General features: G+C 44.0%; 1 protein-coding gene across 3 annotated transcripts in view; it reads left to right on the top strand.

The window, feature by feature from the left end:
• The window catches only part of LOC123999175 (unconventional myosin-Ic-like), a 37,915-nt gene that overhangs the window by 12,997 nt on the left and 1,880 nt on the right, over window positions 1-23,038 (top strand). For 2 of the 3 annotated variants that reach the window (XM_046304669.1, XM_046304668.1), the window contains exons 2-30: window positions 7,752-7,910; window positions 8,678-8,793; window positions 9,043-9,241; window positions 9,605-9,685; window positions 10,157-10,336; window positions 10,638-10,736; window positions 10,869-10,982; window positions 11,385-11,456; window positions 11,648-11,767; window positions 11,887-11,972; window positions 15,832-15,937; window positions 16,085-16,165; window positions 16,300-16,391; window positions 16,542-16,636; window positions 16,743-16,789; window positions 16,992-17,072; window positions 17,277-17,382; window positions 17,456-17,573; window positions 17,921-18,034; window positions 18,160-18,236; window positions 19,137-19,205; window positions 19,423-19,667; window positions 19,813-19,896; window positions 21,136-21,229; window positions 21,330-21,385; window positions 21,675-21,810; window positions 21,974-22,044; window positions 22,157-22,254; window positions 22,471-22,570. In XM_046304669.1, the coding sequence (XP_046160625.1) occupies window positions 7,785-7,910; window positions 8,678-8,793; window positions 9,043-9,241; window positions 9,605-9,685; window positions 10,157-10,336; window positions 10,638-10,736; window positions 10,869-10,982; window positions 11,385-11,456; window positions 11,648-11,767; window positions 11,887-11,972; window positions 15,832-15,937; window positions 16,085-16,165; window positions 16,300-16,391; window positions 16,542-16,636; window positions 16,743-16,789; window positions 16,992-17,072; window positions 17,277-17,382; window positions 17,456-17,573; window positions 17,921-18,034; window positions 18,160-18,236; window positions 19,137-19,205; window positions 19,423-19,667; window positions 19,813-19,896; window positions 21,136-21,229; window positions 21,330-21,385; window positions 21,675-21,810; window positions 21,974-22,044; window positions 22,157-22,254; window positions 22,471-22,570 (3,063 nt within the window). In that variant the 5' untranslated portion in view covers window positions 7,752-7,784. Of the gene's footprint in view, window positions 1-7,751; window positions 7,911-8,677; window positions 8,794-9,042; window positions 9,242-9,604; window positions 9,686-10,156; window positions 10,337-10,637; window positions 10,737-10,868; window positions 10,983-11,384; window positions 11,457-11,647; window positions 11,768-11,886; window positions 11,973-15,831; window positions 15,938-16,084; window positions 16,166-16,299; window positions 16,392-16,541; window positions 16,637-16,742; window positions 16,790-16,991; window positions 17,073-17,276; window positions 17,383-17,455; window positions 17,574-17,920; window positions 18,035-18,159; window positions 18,237-19,136; window positions 19,206-19,422; window positions 19,668-19,812; window positions 19,897-21,109; window positions 21,230-21,329; window positions 21,386-21,674; window positions 21,811-21,973; window positions 22,045-22,156; window positions 22,255-22,470; window positions 22,571-23,038 lie in introns of those variants that run through there. The other variant, XR_006832398.1, reaches the window with a different exon arrangement.

The following is a 23,038-nucleotide window of genomic DNA, read 5'->3' as shown; positions in this document are numbered from 1 at the left end:
AAAATGATGTCTGTGAGTATAACAGAACTGATATGGCAGGCGAAACCCAGAGAACAAACCATCCCAAAAACATAATCCAAAAACACTGTTTTCAATGGCTTGAGTTTTAATTATAAGCCCAAGTCCTCCCAAATTGCAGTTCCTATGGCTTCCACTAGATGTCAACAGTCTTTAGAAAGAGTTTCAGGCTGGTTTTTAGCAAAATGACCTTTAAATTGTTTTTCTAGGTGGTTCCCAATTTGGCTTTGGTGATTCCAAGTGCGTGAAGGAAAGCGTGTTCTTTGTTGTTTATCTCCGGTATAAAGACAATTATGATTTTCTGTCTTAAATTTGAATTAAGTTTATTTGCATATTAGGATACCTAAGGATTGATTATAAATGTTGTTTGAATTGTTTGGAAAAGTTTATTAGTAACATTTGGGATTCATTTTGTATGCATTTTGACGGAGGGAAACTGAGTGGATTATTGACTGATGCGCGCAAGCTAAACTGAGTTTTTATGGATATAAAAAAGGACATTATCGAACAAAAGGACCATTTCTGTTGTTTATGCTACATTTTGGAGTGCCAACAGAAGAAGATCTTCAAAGGTAAGGCATGAATTATATTGTTATTTCTGAGTTTTGTGTCACGCCTGGCGGGTTGAAATATTATTGTCATGTGTTTGTTTGATGGGGTGCTGTCCTCAGATAATCGCATGGTATGCTATCGCCATAAAGCATTTTTGAAATCTGACACATTGGCTGGATTAACAAGAAGTTAAGCTTTATTTTCACATAGTGCATGTGTATTTTCAAGAATGTTAAATATTTACAATTCTGTATTCTGTTTAAATTTGGCGCCCTGCACTTTCACTGGATGTTGGTCAGGTGGGACGGTAGCGTCCCATCTAGCCTGGAGAGGTTTTTAATTTTTTTAAATTTTATTTCACCTTTATTTAACCAGGTAGGCTAGTTGAGAACAAGTTCTCATTTGCAACTGCGACCTGGCCAAGATAAAGCAAAGCAGTGTGACACATACAACAACAGAGTTACACATGGAGTACACAATAAACAAGCCAATAACGCAATAAACAAGTCAATGACACAGTCGAAAAAGAGTGTGTGCAAAAGGCATGAGGAGGTAGGCAATAAATAGGCCATAGGAGTGAATAATTACAATTTAGCAGATTAACAATGGAGTGATAAATGAGCAGATGATTATGTGCAAGTAGAGATACTGGTGTGCAAAAGAGCAGAAAAGTAAATAAAATAAGAACAGTATGGGGATGAGGTAGGTAAATTGGGTGGGCTATTTACAGATGGACTATGTACAGCTGCAGTGATCGGTTAGCTGCTCAGATAGTTGGTGAGGGAAATAAAAGTCTCCAACTTCAGCGATTGTTGCAATTCATTCCAGTCACTGGCAGCAGAGAACTGAAAGTAAAGGCGGCCAAATGAGGTGTTGGTTTTGCGGATGATCAGTGAGATATACCTGCTGGAACGTGTGCTACGGGTGGGTGTTATCGTGACCAGTGAACTGAGATAAAGCGGAGCTTTACCTAGCATAGACTTATAGATGACCTGGAGCCAGTGGGTCTGGCGACTAATGTCTAGCGAGGGCCAGCCGACTAGAGCATACAGGTCGCAGTGGTGGGTGGTATAAGGTGATTTGGTAACAATACGGATGGCACTGTGATAGACTGCATCCAGTTTTCTGAGTAGGGTATTGGAAGCTATTTTGTAGATGATGTCGAGGGTGGTGATGCTAGTCGGGCGGGCGGGTGAGGCCAGCGTTTGGTTTTACTAGCGTTTAAGCGCAGTTGGAGGCCACGGAAGGAGTGTTGTATGGTATTGAAGCTCGTTTGGAGGTTTGTTAGCACAGTGTCCAAGGAAGGACCAGAAGTATACAGAATGGTGTCGTCTGCGTAGAGGGAGATTAGGACATCACCCGCAGCAAGAGCGACATCATTGATATATACAGAGAAGAGAGTCGGCCCGAGAATTTAACCCTGTTGTACCCCCATAGAGACTGCCAGAGGTCCAGACAACATGCCCTCTGATTTGACACACTGAACTCTGTTTGTAAAGTAGTGGGTGAACCAGGCGAGGCAGTCATTAGAAAAACCAAGGCTATTGAGTCTGCCGATAAGAATACGGTGATTGACAGAGTCGAAAGCCTTGGCCAGGTCGATGAAGATGGCTGCACAGTACTGTCTTTTATTGATGGCGGTTATGATATCGTTTAGTACCTTGAGCGTGGCTGAGGTGCACCCGTGACCGGCTCGGAAACCGGATTGCACAGCGGAGAAGGTACGGTGGGATTCGAAATGGTCGGTGATCTTTTTATTAACTTGGCTTTTGAAGACTTTAGATAGGCAGGACAGGATGGATATAGGTCTATAACAGTTTGGGTATAGGGTGTCACCCCCTTTGAAGAGGGGGATGACCGTGGCAGCTTTCCAATCTTTAGGGATCTCGGACGATATGAAATAGAGGTTGAACAGGCTGGTAATAGGGGTTGCAACAATGGCTGCGGAGAGTTTTAGAAAGAGGGTCCAGATTGTCTAGCCCAGCTGATTTGTACTGGTTCAGGTTTTGCAGCTATTTCAGAACATCTGCTGTGGGGGGGGGGGGGGGTTGGACTAGCCTTTGCTTTGCTGACTTCCCTGAACAGTTGCATATCACGGGGACTATTCGATGCTATTGCAGTCCGCCACAGGATGTTTTTGTGCTGGTCAATGGCAGTCAGGTCTGGAGGGAACCAAGGGCTATGTCTGTTCTTAGTTCTGTGTTTTTTGAACGGCATGCTTATCTAAGATGGTGAGGAAATGACTTTTAAAGAATGACCAGGCATCCTCGACTGAAGGGATGAGGTCAATATCCTTCCAGGATACTCGGGCCAGGTCGTTTAGAAAGGCCTGCTCAGAGAAGTGTTTTAGGGAGCTTTTGACAGTGATGAGGGGTGATCGTTTGACCGCGGACCCATAGCGGATAGAGGCAATGAGGCAGTGATCGCTGAGATCCTGATTGAAAACAGAGGAGGTGTATTTGGAGGGCAAGTTGGTCAGGATAATATCTATGAGGGTGCCCATGTTTACGGATTTAGGGTTGTACATGTTGGGTTCCTTGATTATTTGTGTGAGATTGAGGGCATCTAGCTTAGATTGTAGGACTGCCGGGGTGTTAAGCATATCCCAGTTTAGGTCACCTAACAGAACAAAATCTGAATCTAGATGGGGGGGCGATCAATACACAAACGGTGTCCAGAGCACAGCTGGGAGCGGAGGGGTGTCGATAGCAGGCGGCAACAGTGAGAGACTTATTTCTGGAGAGGTTCATTTTTCAAATTAGATTTTCAAAAAAGTATTACAGAACTTTGCAGGCTGTCTCTGCAGTAGATTGCAACTCCTCCCCCTTTGGCAGTTCTATCTTGATGGAAAATGTTGCAGTTGGGTATGGAACTCTCAGAATATTTGGTGGCCTTCCTAAACCAGGATTCAGACACGACAAGGACATCAGGGTTGGCGGAGTGTGCTAAAGCAGTGAGTAAAACAAACTTAGGGAGGAGGCTTCTGATGTTGACATGCATAGGTTAAGGCACATCTGTTCATTGAAATGCATTCCAGGTGACTACATCATGAAGCTGGTTGAGAGAATGCTAAGAGTGCAAATCTGTCATCAAGGCAAAGGGTGGCTACTTTCATTATATATATAATATTAAATAATAATAGTACCTAACATCTGATTTAGACCAAACTGTTTTTTAGCAATGACCCCCCCACACCATGGTTAACCAACTGGCGGTTTCATTTGGCCCACCAAGTTTTCCGAGCAACATCATTTAATTGTTGGACATAAAATCCTTTAAAAACACCAGGAAATCAGCTCCAAGTGATTTTAATTTTGGCAATCTGTTCCCAAGTATTCCCACGCATAATAGAGAGACACGTGATTGTATACAAATGTAAGCAAGGGTTTGAAATTATTATGTTTTAATCAAATATTATATAATATATCTGTTGGCGCATCTTGCGGTCAATATGCAGTCTGCAAATGATTTGTAATTATGTTCTGGCCCCCCAACCATCCACTCAACAACAAAATCGATCTGCAGCTGAATCTACAGTGCATTCGGAAAGTCTTCAGTTCCCTTGATAATGACGAAGCAATTACAGGATTTTAGAACTTTTTGCTAATTTATACATTTAAAAAATGGAAATATCACATCTACATAAGTATTCAGACCCTTTACTCAGTATTTGGTTCATCACTACAATATGTTTTTCTTAGTATACCTCAATTCTTGTTTTGTCTATTTGAATGAAAACACCTCTCTCTTTCTCTGAGTACCCCTCGACCCTCCCTGACTCACAGTGATGTACTCTGCCTCGTACTCCTCCTGCTCAGACTTGAGGGTGAGCTCAATGAACAGCTGATGCAGCTTCTCATTGCAATAGTTGATGCAGAACTGCTCAAAACTACAGGGAGATGGTTAGGGTAAAGAATATGGCACAAAACAACTGTGCTACAATGTTTTTTATTTATTGACCTCTATTTAACCAGGGGAACCCATTGATAACAGGGTCTCATTTCCAATGGTGCTCTGAGGACAACAGTGTGAGCAACAAATTTAAGCATGATCACCACAAAATTAGTTACAGCGCTTCAATTGTTTTAAATATTACATTCAAAAGGGCAGTAGAAACAAATATACAGTGCATTCAGAAAGTATTCAGACCCCTTGACTTTTTCCACATTTTGTTACGTTACAGTCTTATTCAAAAATTGATTACATAGATTTTCCCCTCATTTATCTACAGACAATACCTCATAATGATGAAGCAAAAACTGTTTTTTAGAACATTTTAGAAAATTGCTGAAATATCACATTTACATAAGTATTCAGACCCTTTACTCAGTACTTTGTTGAAGCACCTTTGGCAGTGATTACAGCATTAAGTCTTCTTGGGTATGTCGCTACAAACTTGGCACACCTGTATTTGGGGAGTTTCTCCCATTCTTCTCTACAGATCCTTTCATGCTCTGTCTGGTTTGATGGGGTGCGTCGCTACACAGCTATTTTCAGGTCTCTTTTCACATTGAACCTAATGTATTGGGCTCCTGAGTGGCGCAGCGGTCTAAGGCACTGCATCTCAGTGCTAGAGGCGTCATTACAGACCCTGGTTCGATTCCAGGCTGTATCACAATCGGCTGTGATTGGGAGTCCCATAGGACGGTGCACAATTGGCCTAGCATTGTTCGGGTTAGGGTTTGGATGGGGTAGGCTGTCATTGTAAATAATAATCTGTTCTTAACTGACTTGCCTAGTTAAATAAAGGATAAATAAAAGTATTGGGAAAAACGTCACCCCTGTGACACTCATCTTTCTCCATTGAAGAAGAGAAATGTCAGCTACCTTTTTGCAGAAATGTCCCAGAATGAGGCTTTCAGGCTGATAATGGGGTGAACTATCTATGTAGTGGTCAGAACCTGGTAATATCAGAATGTAGGATGGGACATAAACCCAACAACTTCAATTATACATTTCTCTGAATGGGGGGGGGGGGGGGGGACATCACCAAATTAACAGAGAATACATTACATAGGATGAAGAAACAATTTTCCGAACCACAACTCCTCCATACTACTTGTCAAACATAGAAAACTGATACTATATACTTGTTGTTGGGGTGGAATTCCCGTGGGGCGTGGGGCGTGGGGTGTGGGGTGTCCGTTGGTGACTTCCGATTTATTTTTTGGATTCCTCATGTCTAACTTATAGTTACAATCAGATGTTATAGTACATACTATATTTACTGAATATTATATGAATCCTAAAAATTTAAATTACCAATTTGGGTGCAATCAATTAGATTAATTTCTTAGAGATCAAATTATATTTCAACAAAATACTGTTGCAGGAATACTAATCTTATTTCTTTTTAATAACAACAAAAACAGTTTCAGAACAATCTGAGATGGAGGGTGTCGAAATCCTATTTCTTGTGCTTTTTGAGGTGGAACAACCTTTAAGGCATTAAATAATCAATGTGCATTATTTTAAAATGACAATTGAACAGGTAAAGATGTATGCTTAGAATATAATCTATGCAGAAGAAGATAGGTATGTTGACATGGAATTGGGCATAATGATTATGGCTCTACATTGCAGGAAATATCTGATTCAGGTGTTTGAAAAATGCTAAATTCTTAGAATTTTCTACCTCCGGACCACCTCCGTTCATCCTCACGTACTTCCCTCTAAAAGAATGGGTGCATGACGCCCCTGACCTAGAATCTTGTGCTTTTCTGATGAGTACGTACTGCACATATCTTTTCACTGAGGGCCACAGGACAACAGCAACTATGCCTACACTACTTGAGAGTCCACTCACAACCCTTTAAAGAGGCAGAAGGGTGTGAGCTAAAGCATTAGAGTTGAGAGAAACACACAAAAGACACATTCAATGGAGTTCCTTGAAGACCTGACCCTAAACCTGACCCTAAAATACTTCAGTTATATCCTTCGGAAAATCTGACTGATTCGCTAATCGCTATGTATTCATGTGTGTGTGAGAAAGAATTCCTCTGTTTTACTGGCTGCAGGAAGGCCACCTGCAGATGTGAGTAGGAGAACAATACACTGAGTTAGAGGGGTTAGAGCACAGAGTGGAAGTGTCTCCTGGCCTTCCTCTGCTCAAAGTTCTTGGCTTCACTCCACTGTTGTCCTTGTGTTGTTTCAAGGATTTTCCACCATTAAGCGTTCAGAGATAACGACCAGTTAATTACCTCAACGAGCCCCTAACAACACCCCTGACAGGGCTGTGTGTTCCCAAAGCACCTGGCCCCATTGTTCCTCTCCCTTTGTGTGTGCGTGTGCGTCCGTGCGTGCTTGCATGTGTGTATGTTTGTGGGTGGGTGGGGGTCCGTGCATGTGTGAATGTGTGTGTTAGGGGGGGCTGGCTTACTCTGTTCAAAAGATACAGAGAGTGATCAAACAAACTAGAGGCTATTGGTTGTAGTAGCACTGTGCTGGAATATAGGATGTAGCCTAGCCTTGAAATTCTGGTCTGTACTGCTGGATTATAGTACAGTCATAGCTGGATAATCCACAGTAGGTATATTTTTATTTGTGTGTCTGATGGACATGACGGTGAACTTCTCTGGATATTAATTCCTGTCATGTTTGCCATCAGTGTACCAGTGTTTACATGTACACACACCTCTTTAACAGCATTGGTCAGAACCTGACTGGAGCTATGGCCTGTATTTACTGTATATACATCCCAATACGCTATCTCACAATCACACAATAGAGGAGCTTAGAGACACTGTTTATATCAGGGATTCTTGAAATGTCATCATTGTTTGATTTGTGTTCTGTATGTCTGAATTGTCCTGTGTGTGCTTTCCTCTGGTTGATGTGGTTGTTCTTGACAAGCCTCTTGTAGAGCTGTTTATTTGCAGTGTTGTGGTGTTGTCGGTATACACTCAATCCCAACTCGAACCTCTGCCCAACCCTCAATGCACTTGTGTAGTTCTAAGAGGTTATGTAAGCGATATGGGGAAAATTACTCCAAGCCTATCAGGGGGCAAGGTGAGGATTTTAACATATTGCTTATACCTGTCAAATTCTATCGTGTCTAGATGAAGTGCATATTGGTGGGGTCAATTTGGGTTATGTGTATCTGGGGAAAGAGCAGCAGGCAATGAAGACACCCCCCCCTCTTCTCACCCCATCCCTCTCTATCTATCTCTCTCTCTTTCTAGGATTTGGGAGGTGAGGGCAGAGTTCATCTAGTTATGGAGAGTACTCTGACAGCACGTGACAGGGTGGGGGTGCAGGACTTCGTCCTGCTGGAGAACTACACCAGCGAGGCGGCCTTCATCGAAAACCTGCGCCGACGTTTTGGAGAGAACCTCATCTATGTAAAGAATCATATCATTATGGAAATATTGGTCCTATAAAAATTATTGTCACATGCTTCGTAAACAGCAGGTGTAGACTAACCCCCCCCCAAATTAAAAAATATATAAAAATACAGAAATAACACGAGAAAGGAATAAATACACCACGAGTATTTAGACCCCTTGACTTTTTCCACATTTTGTTATGTTACAGCCTTGTACATATGGGTAGGAATAAAGTGACTAGGCAAACAGGATAGATAATAAACAGTAACAGCAGTGTATGTGATAAGTCAAAGGACTTAGTGCAAAAAGGGTCAATGAGGATAAATCGTTAACCTATAGCTAACCTGACTAACTATTTAGCAGTCTTGTGTGTCCAGGGTCCTGTTGGTTTCAGACTTGGTGCATCGGTACCGCTTGCCGTGCGGTAGCAGAGAGAACAGTCTATGACTTGGGTGGCTGGAGTCTTAGAAAATGTTTAGGGCCTTTCTTAGACACCTCCTGGTATAGCGGTCCTGGATGGCAGATAGCTCGGCCCCAGTGATGTACTGGGCCATACGCACTACCCTCTGTAGTGCCTGCAGTTGGATGCTAAGCAGTGACTTTTTGAGGGTCTCAGGGCCCATGCCGAATCTTTTCAGCATCTTGAGGGGGAAGAGGTGTTGTCGTGCCCTCTTCACGACTGATCCTACATAGCTTCACATAATGTTTGGTTAAGGTTTATTTTATGTCAGTGTTTGAGGGGTTGGTGACGGCAGTGTACGGGTCTTGTCTCCCCGTATCAGACCTACATAGGATCAGTGTTGGTGTCAGTGAACCCCAACAAGGACCTGGAGATCTACTCCAAGGCGCACATGGAGCGCTACCGAGGGGTCAGCTTCTACGAGATATCACCCCACATGTGAGTCACCCTCTGACCCCTGATCCTGAACCTCTCTCTGACCAAGCAGGACCAGCATGTATGTGTAGATGTCATTATGTACATACAGTAGGCCTACATATGAATCTGCATTGGGTACAATACATTTACAGTATGTATTGTTTGTTTTCTATATGATCGTGATCAACTGTATGTGAAAACACCAGTATGAGCTGGATCATTAGCTGACATCATGTTTGTATCCCACCCCTCTGTTTCTCTGTCCTGTAGCTATGCGGTGTCAGACAACACGTACCGGGCCATGCGGATTGAGAGGAGGGACCAGTGTATCCTGATCTCTGGGGAGAGCGGAGCAGGGAAGACTGAGGCCTCCAAGAAGATCCTCCAGTACTACGCCACAACCTGCCCTGTCACTGACCACTTGAGTACGCTCCGGGACCGCCTGCTGCAGTCCAACCCTGTTCTGGAGGTACGGTATACCCCCCGCCGCCTCTCAAGATCCCCTGCCAAGGATCTCTTCCCATGAGCACCACTAAGGCTCTGGAGGAGGAAGGGCATTTATAGCCGGGGTACTGAGACTGGTGTAACATCAAAGATAAATGAATGGCCCACTACAAAATCATGTTGCTTCAAACTAGTAAATCTATTTGTGGATGAGGGAAATCATGTTGATACATTGCATATTTTGAACCAATCTCCGACAAAGCCATAACAATAGATACATCCTGCTGTGAACATGCTATTACTGTACTGTTAATGCTTCCTCTCTCTCAGCTGTGTTTGATCTTATCTCTGTTGTTCCCCTCACTCACTTCTCTCTCTCTCTCTACAGGCTTTTGGTAATGCCAAAACACTGCGTAATGACAATTCCAGCCGGTTTGGCAAATACATGGATGTCCAGTTTGACTTCAGGGTAAGCCTTTTGTTCTTCTTTCTTTTGGCACCTGGGTTAAGGGATTTTCCTCACATAAGTCTACTATCGCTGATACTCATGCCATACTGTCTCTACAACACACCATTCCATCAAAAGATTGTGCATAACTAAAACATGTTGCATTCAGGTCTTACCATTACAGCATGCCTTACTATGAGTCTAAGTCATGAGGGCATAATTCAGATAAAAGACAATTTATGGTCATTCCGCATCTGCATTGGCCGTACAGCATTTACTGCGATGCGGCCTCTGTAGAAGTCAGGGCATTCATACTTTTTGCACTTTGCAGAGCAGAGCTGTTGTGAAGGAAGTTGTCAAGGAAGTGAGTTTGTGTTTATATTGGAACCTTCAGACAGCATTTTCAGATCAAGCATAAATCGGTTTTAATGCAGCTCTAGTAGGACCACACTCAGAAGTACCTTGACTGTCCCTGTTCCTAACCTCCCCTAGGGGGCGCCGATAGGTGGCCACATCCTCAACTACCTGCTGGAGAAATCCCGTGTTGTGCACCAGAACCACGGCGAGAGGAACTTCCATATTTTCTACCAGCTGCTCGAGGGAGGAGAACAAGACCTTCTCAGCAAGCTGGGATTGGAGAGAAACGCCCAGAAATACCAATACCTGGTCAAGGTGTGTGTTTGTGCGTGCGCATGTGTGTGTGCGCGTGTGTGTGTGTGTGTGTGTGTGTGTGTGTGTGTGTGTGTGTGTGTGTGTGTGTGTGTGTGTGTGTGTGTGTGTGTGTGTGTTTGTGTTTGTTGTGTGTGTGTGTGTGTGTGTGTGTGTGTGTGTGTGTGTGTGTGTGTGTGTGTGTGTGTGTGTGTGTGTGTGTGTGTGTGTGTGTGTGTGTGTGTGTGTGTGTGTGTGTGTGTGTGTGTGTGTGTGTCGGTGTGTGCGCACAGTTATTTGATCAGTGATGTACTGTTCCTCTCAGGGTTGCTGTCCTAGGGTGAGCTCCATCAATGATAAGAATGACTGGAGAACAGTGAGGAAGGCCCTGACCGTCATCGGCTTCCATGAGGATGAGGTGGAGGTTAGAGACATTTTAGTGTATAATAATAGTGCATACCGTTTTTTACTGCAAACAAATTTCACTCAACCCAAAGTTTCACCATGAAGAATGAGAAGGTCATGGTTTAAATCTCTGTTCACTCTCCCTCTTTAGGATCTGTTGAATATAATCGCCAGTGTCCTCCATCTTGGGAACACTCAGTTTGGAGAAGGAAAGAATGGGGAAAACCAGATCACCACTGAGCCTCAGCTCAAATACCTGTCAAAGGTTGGAACTATGAAGATGAACGATACCCTACACCCCCATCACACACACACACACACACACACACACACACACACACACACACACACACACACACACACACACACACACACACACACACACACACACACACACACACACACACACACACACAAACACGCACACACACACAAACACGCGCACACACACAAACACGCGCGCACACACACACACAAACACGCGCACACACACACACACAAACACGCGCACATACACACACACACAAACACACACAAACATAAACACGCGCACACACACACAAACACGCGCACACACACACACACACACACAAACTCCCCATTCTAACACACACACACATTCCCCATTCTAAAGGCAGATGTTGATGTTGTCCTGCTTGTCCTGCAGCTGTTAGGTGTGGATGGAGCAGCACTGAGAGAGGCTCTCACTCATAAGAAAATCACTGCCAAAGGGGAGGAGGTGAGTGTCTATGGCGGGCTGTTTCACTTGATACAGAACTATGCCTGGTAATATAATATAATTTAATATCCCACTTACAAACAAGTAATACAGTATGCCTTTGATGTGTATGGCATGCATATTTAGATTGTGGTTTTAAAGAGAGTGTACTAAAGTATTTTGCATCACTAATATGTGTGTGTGTGTCCCAGATGATAAGCCCGTTGAGTTTTGAGCAGGCTGTGGCAGCCCGTGATGCCTTGGCCAAAGCGGTGTATGCCCGTGCCTTCACCTGGCTGGTGGTGAAGATCAACCAGTCTCTGGCATTCAAGGTCTCACACAAACATCAATCAGGATAGCTAGCTCATAGTTACTGCTCCTCTTTTTGCTAGCTACATAATTCTGCTTCCCACCTATAAAACTGAGTGTATTGTGTGCTGTCTATCTGCAGGATGATGTGTACAACAGCAGTATGGGCTCATCATCAGTCATAGGACTGCTGGATATCTATGGCTTTGAGGTCTTCCAGCACAATAGGTACCAGAACGAATGTTAGCTCATTTATTCAGTGCATGAATATGTGTTGTATAGCAATGTGCTGTACATTATGTCATTGTTTGGCTATGACTCAATTCAAGAATCACTCACCGATCTTAAATGAGTTCTAAATGTCGCCAAAACCAGGTTTATGTTTTTCTCCAGGTCTCGTAAAATGTATCCTAAAGACCTGCGTATCTGTACTTTGAGAGGCGGCCAAATTGAGCTTGTCCCCCATTATAAGTATCTAACGTAAACTCACCCCATTTCGTACAAATGTGCGCAACCGCGACATTCAAACGAGGCTGCAAAGAAAACTAACGGGACTGTAGCGACTGTGTTGACTTCAAAATCTGAGGTGGGAACTACGTTTCTATTCAAGCGTTGATCGACATGGTAATGGCTCTATAGTATTGGAGAAAAGTTGAAAAAAACTGACCCTCCGTTACATCGGGACGTGTCATGTCGTAACGTACAGCACGCATAAAGCAACTATTTCTGTCTTTACAATCTCTCTCCACCAGGTGTAGCACTTCTCTCGTCGTTTAAAAACAAGAAATGGACAGTGACGGGGGTAAGGGGGGATACGTCATCACTGTAAGCGATCATGACTTTCAAAGCTGCTGTTTACTTCTGAAGATCTCTTTAGCACCGCCCTAAAAACCTGATTCAAATTTGACACAAACCTTCAAATAGGTATGTAATTGTCACGCCCTGACCATAGAGAGCCCTTAGTTATGGTGTTGTAGGTCAGGGCGTGACTAGGGTGGTGTTCTAGTTTTCCTATTTCTATGTTGGTGTACTTGGTATGGTTCCCAACTAGAGTCCGCTGATTATCGTTGTCTCTGATTGGGGATCATACTTAAGTTCTCCATTGTTCCCACCTGGGTTGTGGGATATTATTTGTGTCTGTGCTGGTAGCACCACTGAGGTTATGTTTTGTTGCTTGTTTGTTTTTTTGAAGTTTCACTGCAAATAAAGATGTGGAACTCAACACTTATTACGAACGTGACAGTAATGACACATTATATAAACTCTTTATAGTGTTTTATTTACATTTTAGAGGCGATAAATTGGACAGATCGAGTGAAAAAAAAGCAGTTTTCCCACACATCTCCTCTCCTCACTATCACGCATTAGTTTAGCTTCCCCACCCGCCATTTTTAAAAAGACCTGAAGGAGCTCATTGCCTTCTTGAATTATGCAGAAACGGGCAGCGTTTAGGTCATGTCATTAATTTTGTTGGAAAGGGGAGAAATGGTGCTTTACAATGGTATTGACATTACAGTTGATCTGGAAGTATTACGTTTTTGGGGCGCTAAAATAAGGTCAATTGTACAGACCAAGGCGATGTACAAAAGTGAGCGAGTTTACGTTGGGTATTTGGATTGACGGTGAACTGTCCTTTAAAACACACATTGATAAACTGACTAAAACATGAGAGTAAAGATTTGGTTTCCTGTATAGAAACAAATCCTGTCTCACTTTTGAAAATAGGAGGAAGATTGTTCATTTTTTACATCGCAGAAGAGTGCGAATTGACATCCCTGTCTTTTGAAAATGACTTTGACAGGTGTTGCCTGCAGTTTGAGCAACAAAACAATAATTGATTTGATAAATTGATGCTTTAAACGAAGTGCTGCGTATAGCGTATATATGAAGGTCTACATGTATGTGTCAACTTTCACAGTGAATGATTTTGTTTATACGTTTTGTGCCATTGAATTGAACATCGGCAAATGCGTCAGTAAATACATATGGTTCCTATTTAATACAACCCTTGCGCCTAATAGATCGCAAAGCAGCATTACAACTGAGCTAAAGTTTTGGATTTACCAGTTCACTTTCTCATCCATAACCTAAAAACACATCTCAAGTGCAAGTGTGCTGTTTAGCTCACATCTGCAGGCTGGGGGCATTTAGGACGTCTTCTACTGCGGATCGCTAAAATATCCTATTGATTATGATCACATTTCCGAAGATGTTTTTTTATGTTTTAGAAACTTGGGAGTCAAGCTCGAGTTATCAGTGTGGCCTGTTCACCTGGACATGTTGATCTACAGTGCCTTCGGAAAGTATTCACACCCCTTGATTTATTCCACATTTTGTTGTGTTACAGACAGTATTAAACATATTTACCTCATCCATCTACACATAATACCCCAAAGTGAAAACATGGTTTTTAGACATTTTTGCAAATGTATTAAAAATAAGAAACAGAAATATATTATTTACATAAATATTCAGACTCTTTGCTATGAGACTCGAAATTGAGCTCAGGTGCATCCTGTTTCCATTGATCATCCTTGAGATGTTTCTACAACTTGATTGGAGTCCACCTGTGGTAAATTCAATTGATTGGATATGATTTGTAAAGGCACACACCTGTAAGGTTCCACAGTTCACAGTGCATGTCAGGGCGAAAACCAAGCCATGGGGTCAAAGGAATCGTCCGTAGAGCTCAGAGACAGTGTTGTGTCGAGGCACAGATCTGGGGACGGGTACCAAAACATTTCTGCAGAATTGAAGGTCCCCAAGAACACAGTGGCTTTCATCATTCTTAAATGGGAGAAGTTTAGAACCACCAAGAATCTTGCTATAGCTGGTCATTCGGCCAAACTGAGAAATTGGGGGGGGCCTTGGTCAGGGAGGTGACCAAGAATCGGATGGTCACTCTGACAGAGCTCCAGAGTTCCTCTGTGAAAATGGGAGAACCTTCCAGAAGGACAACCATCTCGGCAGCACTCCATCAATCAGGCCTTTATGGTAGAGTGCCAGACATTAGCCACTCCTCAGTAAATTGGCACGACAGCCCACTTAGAGTTTGCCAAAAGGCACCTAAAGACTCTCAGACCATGAGAAACAAGATTCTCTGGTCTGATGAAACCAAGATTGAACTCTTTGGCCTGAATGCCAAGCTTCACATCTGGAGGAAACATGGCACCATCCCTACAGTGAAGCATGGTGCTGGTAGCATCATGCTGTGTGGATGTTTTTCAATGGCAGGGACTGGGAGACTAGTTAGGATCAAGGCAAAGATGAACTGAGCAAAGTACAGAGAGATCCTTGATGAAAGAGTGCTTAGGACCTCAGACGGGGGTGAAGGTTCACCTTCCAACAGGACAACGACCCTAAGCACTCAGCCAAGACAACACAGGAGTGGCTTCGGGACAAGTCTCTGATTGTCCTTGAGTGACCCAGCTGGAGCCCGAACTTGAACCCAGTCTAACATCTCTGGAGAGACCTGAAAATAGCTGTGGAGCAACTCTCCTCATCCAACCTGACAGAGCTTGAGAGGATCTGTAGAGAATAATGGGAGAAACTCCCCAAATACAGGTGTGCCAAACTTTGTAGTGACATACCCAAGAAGACTCGAGGCTGTAATCGCTGCCAAATGTGCTTCAACAAAGTACTGAGCAAAGGGTTGAATACATGTGTAAATGGCATATTTCAGATATTTTCTAAAATGTACTAAAAAACAGTTTTTGCTTCGTCATTATGAGGTATTGTGTGTAGATAAATGAGGGGAAAATCTATGTAATCAATCTTTGAATAAGACTGTAACGTAACAACATTTTGAAAAAGTCAAGGGGTCTGAATACTTTCTGAATGCACTGTATATTTGTTTCTACTGCCCTTTTGAATGTAATATAATTTATTTGAAGCGCTGTAACTAATTTTGTGGTGATCATGCTTAAATTTGTTGCTCACATTGCTTGAACTGTGGTTCTCAGAGCACCATTGGAAATGAGACCCTGTTATCAATGGGTTCCCCTGGTTAAATAGAGGTCAATAAATAAAAAACATTGTAGCACAGTTGTTTTGTGCCATATTCTTTACCCTAACCATCTCCCTGTAGTTTTGAGCAGTTCTGCATCAACTATTGCAATGAGAAGCTGCATCAGCTGTTCATTGAGCTCACCCTCAAGTCTGAGCAGGAGGAGTACGAGGCAGAGGGCATCACTGTGAGTCAGGGAGGGTCGAGGGGTACTCAGAGAAAGAGAGGGGTGTTTTCATTCAAATAGACAAAACAAGAATTGAGGTATACTAAGAAAAACAAATTGTCATGTAGTGATAAAGGTGTAGTTCGGTAATGATACTGTATATTTCAGTGGGAACCGGTGAAGTACTTCGACAACAAGATAATCTGTGACCTGGTAGAGGGAAAGCACAAAGGCTTGATCTCCATCCTGGTGAGAATGACTGACATTCACCTCAGTTTAGTAGTGTTTCTGACTCACTTTAACCTTTCACCTCTCTCTAATATCGCTCTCCTTCTGTCCTCTCCCTGTCTCTAGTTGAATGTTAAGGTATAAATGTGTTTTAGGATGAGGAGTGTTTGAGACCAGGGGAGCCCAGCGATATCTCCTTCCTCGAGAAGCTTGAGGACACTTTGGGAGGCCATGCCCATTTCGTCACGTGAGTCTCTTTTACACACACACACATGCACAAAACACATGGGTGCCTTCACAGTTTGTTTGTGTATTTGCACCATGTTCCAAATATGTTTTTGTGTGTATATTTGTGGTTCTGTATCTAAGATATGATTTGTCTCTGTATGCATGTCAGTCACAAGTTGTCGAATGGGAAGACTCGCAAGGCAGTGAGCAGAGAGGAGTTCAAACTGATTCATTACGCAGGAGAGGTCAACTACAGTGTCAATGGTGAGCTAGCTAATCAATCTGGTAATAGTGTAATTGCAGAAAATAATTAACTGATTTCATCCTCACATATACTGTTTGTAATATTTTGTGTTCATCTGCATCAAAGGGTTTCTGGACAAGAACAAGGACCTTCTCTACAGAAACCTGAAAGAGGTGAGGCTGGAGCAACAATAGTGAAATGAGAACACACAGACCACACACTCACACCCACCTCACAATTACTACAGGTTTCCCATGATCTCGCTCAGAATTCCCACACATGGTTTATGTGTGTGCACTACAGTAGGTATAGAGTGTAGCGGATGTTTTGGTGTGTTGTGTTTACATGGTTCTGTGGTGTGCTTTCTCTGTCCAGGTCATATGCCAGTCAAATAGCCAGGTTCTGAGTCAGTGCTTCCACCGAGAGGAAGTGACTGACCAAAAACGCCCAGAAACGGTGAGACACACACACACACACACACACACACACACACACACACACACACACACACACACACACACACACACACACACACACACACACACACACACACACACACACACACACACACACACACACACACACACACACACACACACACACACACACACACACACACACACACAGTCTGATATGTCACCTCTCTGCTTCCCTCTGTAGGCTGCCACTCAGTTTAAGAACAGCCTGGCCAAACTTATAGAGATACTGATGTCCAAGGAGCCATCCTATGTGCGCTGTATCAAACCCAACGATGCCAAGCAGTCAGGTAATCATACACCCTGTGAAGTCAATCAGCCCAATCAATCAATCAGTCAATTAAATATTCTCACTCTCCCCAGGGAGGTTTGATGAGGCTCTAGTCAGACACCAAGTCAAGTATCTGGGTCTGATGGAGAACCTGAGGGTCAGGAGAGCTGGGTTTGCCTACCGCCGACACTATGAAACCTTCCTACAGAGGTCTGTGTGTGCGTGTGTGTCTATATTATGCCACTATGTTTACATTTTCTATACCCACAGTTTCTGTATTAACTATATACATTTCTGTAACCACAGTTTCTGTATTAACTATATACATTTCTATACCCACAGTTTCTGTATTAACTATATACATTTCTGTAACCACAGTTTATGTATTAACTATATACATTTCTATACCCACAGTTTCTGTATTAACTATATACATTTCTGTAACCACAGTTTCTGTATTAACTATATACATTTCTGTAACCACAGTTTCTGTATTAACTATATACATTTCTGTAACCACAGTTTCTATATTAACTATATACATTCTGTAACCACAGGTACAAGTCTCTGTGTCCCGGGACGTGGCCTAACTGGCAGGGCAGACTGGCTGATGGAGTAGCCACTCTGGTGCAACACCTGGGCTACAAACCAGAGGAATACAAACTGGGCAAGTAGGTACACAGAGAGAGAGAGGGGAGGGAGGGAAGTAAAGGGGACATACATTTCCCTTAGTCATGTTGTGAGGAGAAACATGAGACAGTATGTTGTTGATGTATAATTCCCTATCTCTTTGCAGGACCAAGATCTTCATCCGCTTCCCTAAGACTCTGTTCAGCACTGAAGATTCCCTGGAAGCCAGGAGGCCTGCCCTCGGTGAGACTATACATATATTTTGGGGGAATTAATGTAATTAGCTAGGAGAATAACACAGATCATGATAAACAGCAGAGTAGCAGTAGCAGTGGAAAACCATCCACTTGGTCAACTAACCAGCAGCATGAGGATGGATAATACAGTTAGCTAATGTAATTATACTGAACAAAAATATAAACACAACTTGCAACAATTTCAAAGATTTTACTGAGTTACAGTTCATATAAGGAAATTAGTCAATTGAAATGAATGAATTAGGCCCTAATCTATGGATGTCACATGACTGGGCAGTGGTGCTGCCATGGCACCCACCCACATAGGGAGCCAGGCCCAGCCAATCAGAAAGAGTTTATCCCCACAAAATGTCTTTATTACAGACAGAAATAGATCAGAACCCCCCTCAGACAATTCCGCAGGTGAAGAAGCCAGATGTGAATGTTCTGGGCTGTCATGGTTTCAGGTGGTCAGCGGATGTGAGGCCGATTGGAGGCAGTTTATGGTAGGGAAATTATCATTAAATTCTCTGGCAACAGCTCTGTTGGACATTCCTGCAGTCAACTTGTGTGCTCTCTCAAAACTTGTGGCATTGTGTTGTGTGAGAAAACTGCACATTTTAAAGTGGCCTTTTCTTGTCCGAAGCACAAGATGCGATGCACCTGTGTAATGATCACACTGTTTAATCAGCTTCTTGATATGCCACACCTGTCAGGTGGAATGGATTATCTTGGCAAAGGAGAAATACTCACTAACACTAACAAATGTGTGCACAATTGTATTTGAATGAAACATGGGACCAACACTTTACATGTTGCATTTAGATTTTGGTTCAGTGTTGGATCCAATTAAACGTTTCCGTTCTGTGGTCCATTTGGTCTCCTCTGTTCCTGTTCTCTGCTCTAGTTCTCACCCTACAGACCTCATGGAGGGGTTACAGAGAGAGGGCCAAGTACCTCCGCATCAGACAGGCAGGTGAGGGATCAAAGAGCTCACACTATTTCTCTGCTTCTCAATTACTGCTTCCTGAAGCAGTTACTCTGTGGCCACTTTCTTGATATCTGCTGAACCTTTGAATGAAGTCATGCAAAAGGATATAACTTTGTTGTTTGTTCTTTTGAGCTCTGCACAGTTGTAGCTTGTTGTGGTGTGTCTGTGACGTGACTGATTGTGTCCTCTATCCATCTATTAGTCATAGTGATCCAATCTGCGTGGAGAGGGATGATATCCCGTCAGAAGGCCAGGCGTCGCAGACACGCTGTGGACATCATACGCAAGTTCATCAAAGGCTTCATCTACCGCCACTATGAGCGTTGTCCAGAAAACGAGTACTTCCTGGACCATCAGCGTTTCTCCTTCCTGATGATGCTGTTTAGGAACCCACCTAAGAGTGTCCTGGACAAAAGCTGGCCCATCCCCCCACCTTGCCTCACTGAGGTACTGCAGCCAGCCCAACAACACTCCACACAAAACTCACTGAGAGACATTAAGTGTAAGCCAAGAGGTGATGGTGAAATGCATCTGATTGTTGTGCATTCAATGTGTCAATGTTTTATTTGTATCTGTCCCGATGTCTGTGTAGGCGTCAGAGCACCTGTGCAGGCTGTGTATGCGGAACATGATGCGGGCCTACTGCAGGAGGATCCAGCCAGAGTGGAAGAAACAGGTAGGCTACTCTGTCTGTTACTGTCACTCACCTGACGGGAACACATAGAAAGGATATTTATATTTTTATTTTATTTTTGAATTTTACCCCCTTTTCTCCCCAATTTCGTGGTATCCAATTGTTAGTAATTACTATCTTGTCTCATCGCTACAACTCCCGCATGGGCTCGGGAGAGACGAAGGTCGAAAGCCATGCGTCCTCCGAAACACAACCCAACCAAGCCAACTGCTTCTTAACACAGCGCTCATTCAACCCGGAAGCCAGCCGCACCAATGTGTCGGGGGAAACACTGTGCACCTGGCAACCTTGGTTAGCGTGCACTGCGCCCGGCCCGCCACAGGAGTCGCTGGTGCGCGATGAGACAAGGATATCCCTGCCTGCCAAACCTCCCCTAACCCGGATGACGCTATGGCAATTGTGCGTCGCCCCATGGACCTCCCGGTCGCGGTTGGCTGCGACAGAGCCTGGGCGCGAACCCAGAGTTCTCGGGAGGCACAAAAAAAAGATTTAAAAAAGAAAGGATATTTCTGTCCTCTTTCTATTTGTTTTTTAAATCTCACACACTCTCTCTGTCTCTCTGTCTGTGTGTCTCTCTGTCTGTGTGTCTCTCTGTCTGTGTGTCTCTCTCGCTCTGTGTGTCTCTCTGTCTGTGTATCTCTCTCGCTCTGTGTGTCTCTCTGTCTGTGTGTCTCTCTGTCTCTCTCGCTCTGTGTGTCTCTCTGTCTGTGTGTCTCTCTGTCTGTGTGTCTCTCTGTCTGTGTGTCTCTCTGTCTCTCTCGCTCTGTGTGTCTCTCTGTCTGTGTGTCTCTCGGTCTCTCTGTCTCTCTCGCTCTGTGTGTCTCTCTGTCTGTGTGTCTCTCTGTCTGTGTGTCTCTCTGTCTGTGTGTCTCTCTGTCTGTGTGTCTCTCTGTCTCTCTGTCTGTGTGTCTCTCTGTCTCTCTGTCTGTGTGTCTCTCTGTCTGTGTGTCTCTCTGTCTCTCTGTCTGTGTGTCTCTCTGTCTGTGTGTCTCTGTGTCTCTCTGTCTGTGTGTCTCTCTGTCTGTGTCTCTCTGTCTGTGTCTCTCTGTCTGTGTGTCTCTCTGTCTGTGTATCTCTGTCTGTGTGTCTCTCTGTCTGTGTATCTCTCTCTCTCTGTGTCTCTGTGTCTCTCTGTCTCTGTCCACATTTCTCCATTCTTTCTCCCTCTGTCTCTCTCTGCAACCTCACTCTACAGGCATCTCTTCTGTCCTCTTTCTATAGATGGAGCAGAAGGTGGTAGCCAGTCAGATATTCAAGGATCAGAAGGACAGCTATCCCCAAAGTGTCCCTAAGCTGTTTGTTGCCTCCAGACTAAGTAGGGTCCACTCACTAACACAGTGTGCACACACTTCCAAACTTCACAGACCACGTAACTGACAACCACACCACTGACAGATGTTCTGTCCTGTATACAGACAGTGAGGAGTTCAACCTCAAAGTGATACAGACTCTGGGCAATGACAAAGTGAAGGTGAGTAATATGATATTGTAATACTATCCCCCTGTAGTGTTTCCGACCCCTGTCTCACCTCTGTCACTCTGCTGTTTTTGGCTGAGTAGTTTAATCCTGCTAATTGTCTGTTTGCTGTGTACATCCTCTTTACATTGTCATGCATTGCTTTGAATCTAATTGATACAGTTAGACTTAGAACTTTGGGTTTTTATGACAACCCCTCCCTCTTTCTGTGTCTCTCCCTCTCTCTCTGTCATTCTCTCTCTTTCTCTCTCAATCCCCCTCTTTTTCTATCTGTCTGTGTCAGTATGGAATTGCGGTGACTAAGTATGATAGGAGGGGTTACAAGGCACGGCCTCGCCAGCTGCTCCTCACCTCCTCCTTCGCCATGCTGGTGGCCGAAGCCAAGCTGAAGCAGAGGATCGACTATGCAACCCTGAGGAGTGAGTCTCTCCTGGGGGCCATAGGGGATTGAGGGGCTAGGGGTGGTTGGTCGGGGGAGAGGGGGGGTAACCTTGGTTACAAGGTAGTTGTAGTGTATGTGTCCAGTGTATAACACGGTTCTAACACGTATAACACGGTATAACACGGTTCTTCTCTTTCCAGGCATCTCTGTGAGTTCTCTCAGTGATGGGTTCATGGTTCTCCACGTGCCCAGTGAGGACAACAAGCAAAAGGTAACAGGATGATCTCATCCTGGTTATTCTATCTAGCAGTTGTCATGGCGACTTACTGCCATGGTGCCATAAAGTACAGTACCTAACCTCTGACCCCTTGTCTACCCTGTAGAGTGATGTGGTGCTCCAGTGTGATCATTTGATCGAGGTGGTGACCAAGCTGGCCACTATGGCGGACAAGAAGATCAAGGTCAACACGAGCCAGGACAGGTGAGTTTGGCTCCTCTGATCATCTGGACACTGGATATCTTCTTCAGAGTATCTTTGAGAGCCTGCTGACATTTGTCAACCCATTCCAACTGTCATCCACTGTTAGTGATCATGATAGTTTTCTCTTTTATCCCCTCTTCTCTCTCATCCCCTCTCACCCCCTACCCCTTCCCTCCTTTCCTCTGGTCCTCTCCTCCTGTCTGTTCCTGTGTGCAGTATTACGTTTGCAGTGGCTCGGGGGAAAGAGGGAGTCATTGACTTCACCAGTGGACCAGAGCTGAAGGTGGCCAAATGCAAGAAAGGACACCTGCTAGTGGTGAGTCAGGGGATGGAAGAGACACATTATTATGAGGACAGCAGGGCTGAGGAAAGGAGGATGAGAAAGGGGGATAGAGGAGAAGAGAGGACACCTGCTAGTGGTGAGTCAGGGGATGGAAGAGACACATTATTATGAGGACAGCAGGGCTGAGGAAAGGAGGATGAGAAAGGGGGATAGAGGAGAAGAGAGGACACCTGCTAGTGGTGAGTCAGGGGATGGAAGAGACACATTATTATGAGGATAGCAGGGCTGGGGAAAGGAGGATGAGAAAGGGGGATAGAGGAGAAGAGAGGACACCTGCTAGTGGTGAGTCAGGGTATGGAAGAGACACATTATTATGAGGACAGCAGGGCTGAGGAAAGGAGGATGAGAAAGGGGGATAGAGAAGAGAGGACTTGTAGATGGAGCATGAGGAGGACTGGGATTGTAAAATGGAAAGCAGTAATTTAAAGATAGCCACCTCTT

This window comes from Oncorhynchus gorbuscha, linkage group LG16 (genome assembly GCF_021184085.1).
Source record: "Oncorhynchus gorbuscha isolate QuinsamMale2020 ecotype Even-year linkage group LG16, OgorEven_v1.0, whole genome shotgun sequence".
Classification (NCBI taxonomy): domain Eukaryota; kingdom Metazoa; phylum Chordata; class Actinopteri; order Salmoniformes; family Salmonidae; genus Oncorhynchus; species Oncorhynchus gorbuscha.
This window is presented reverse-complemented; position numbering and strand designations above follow the sequence as displayed.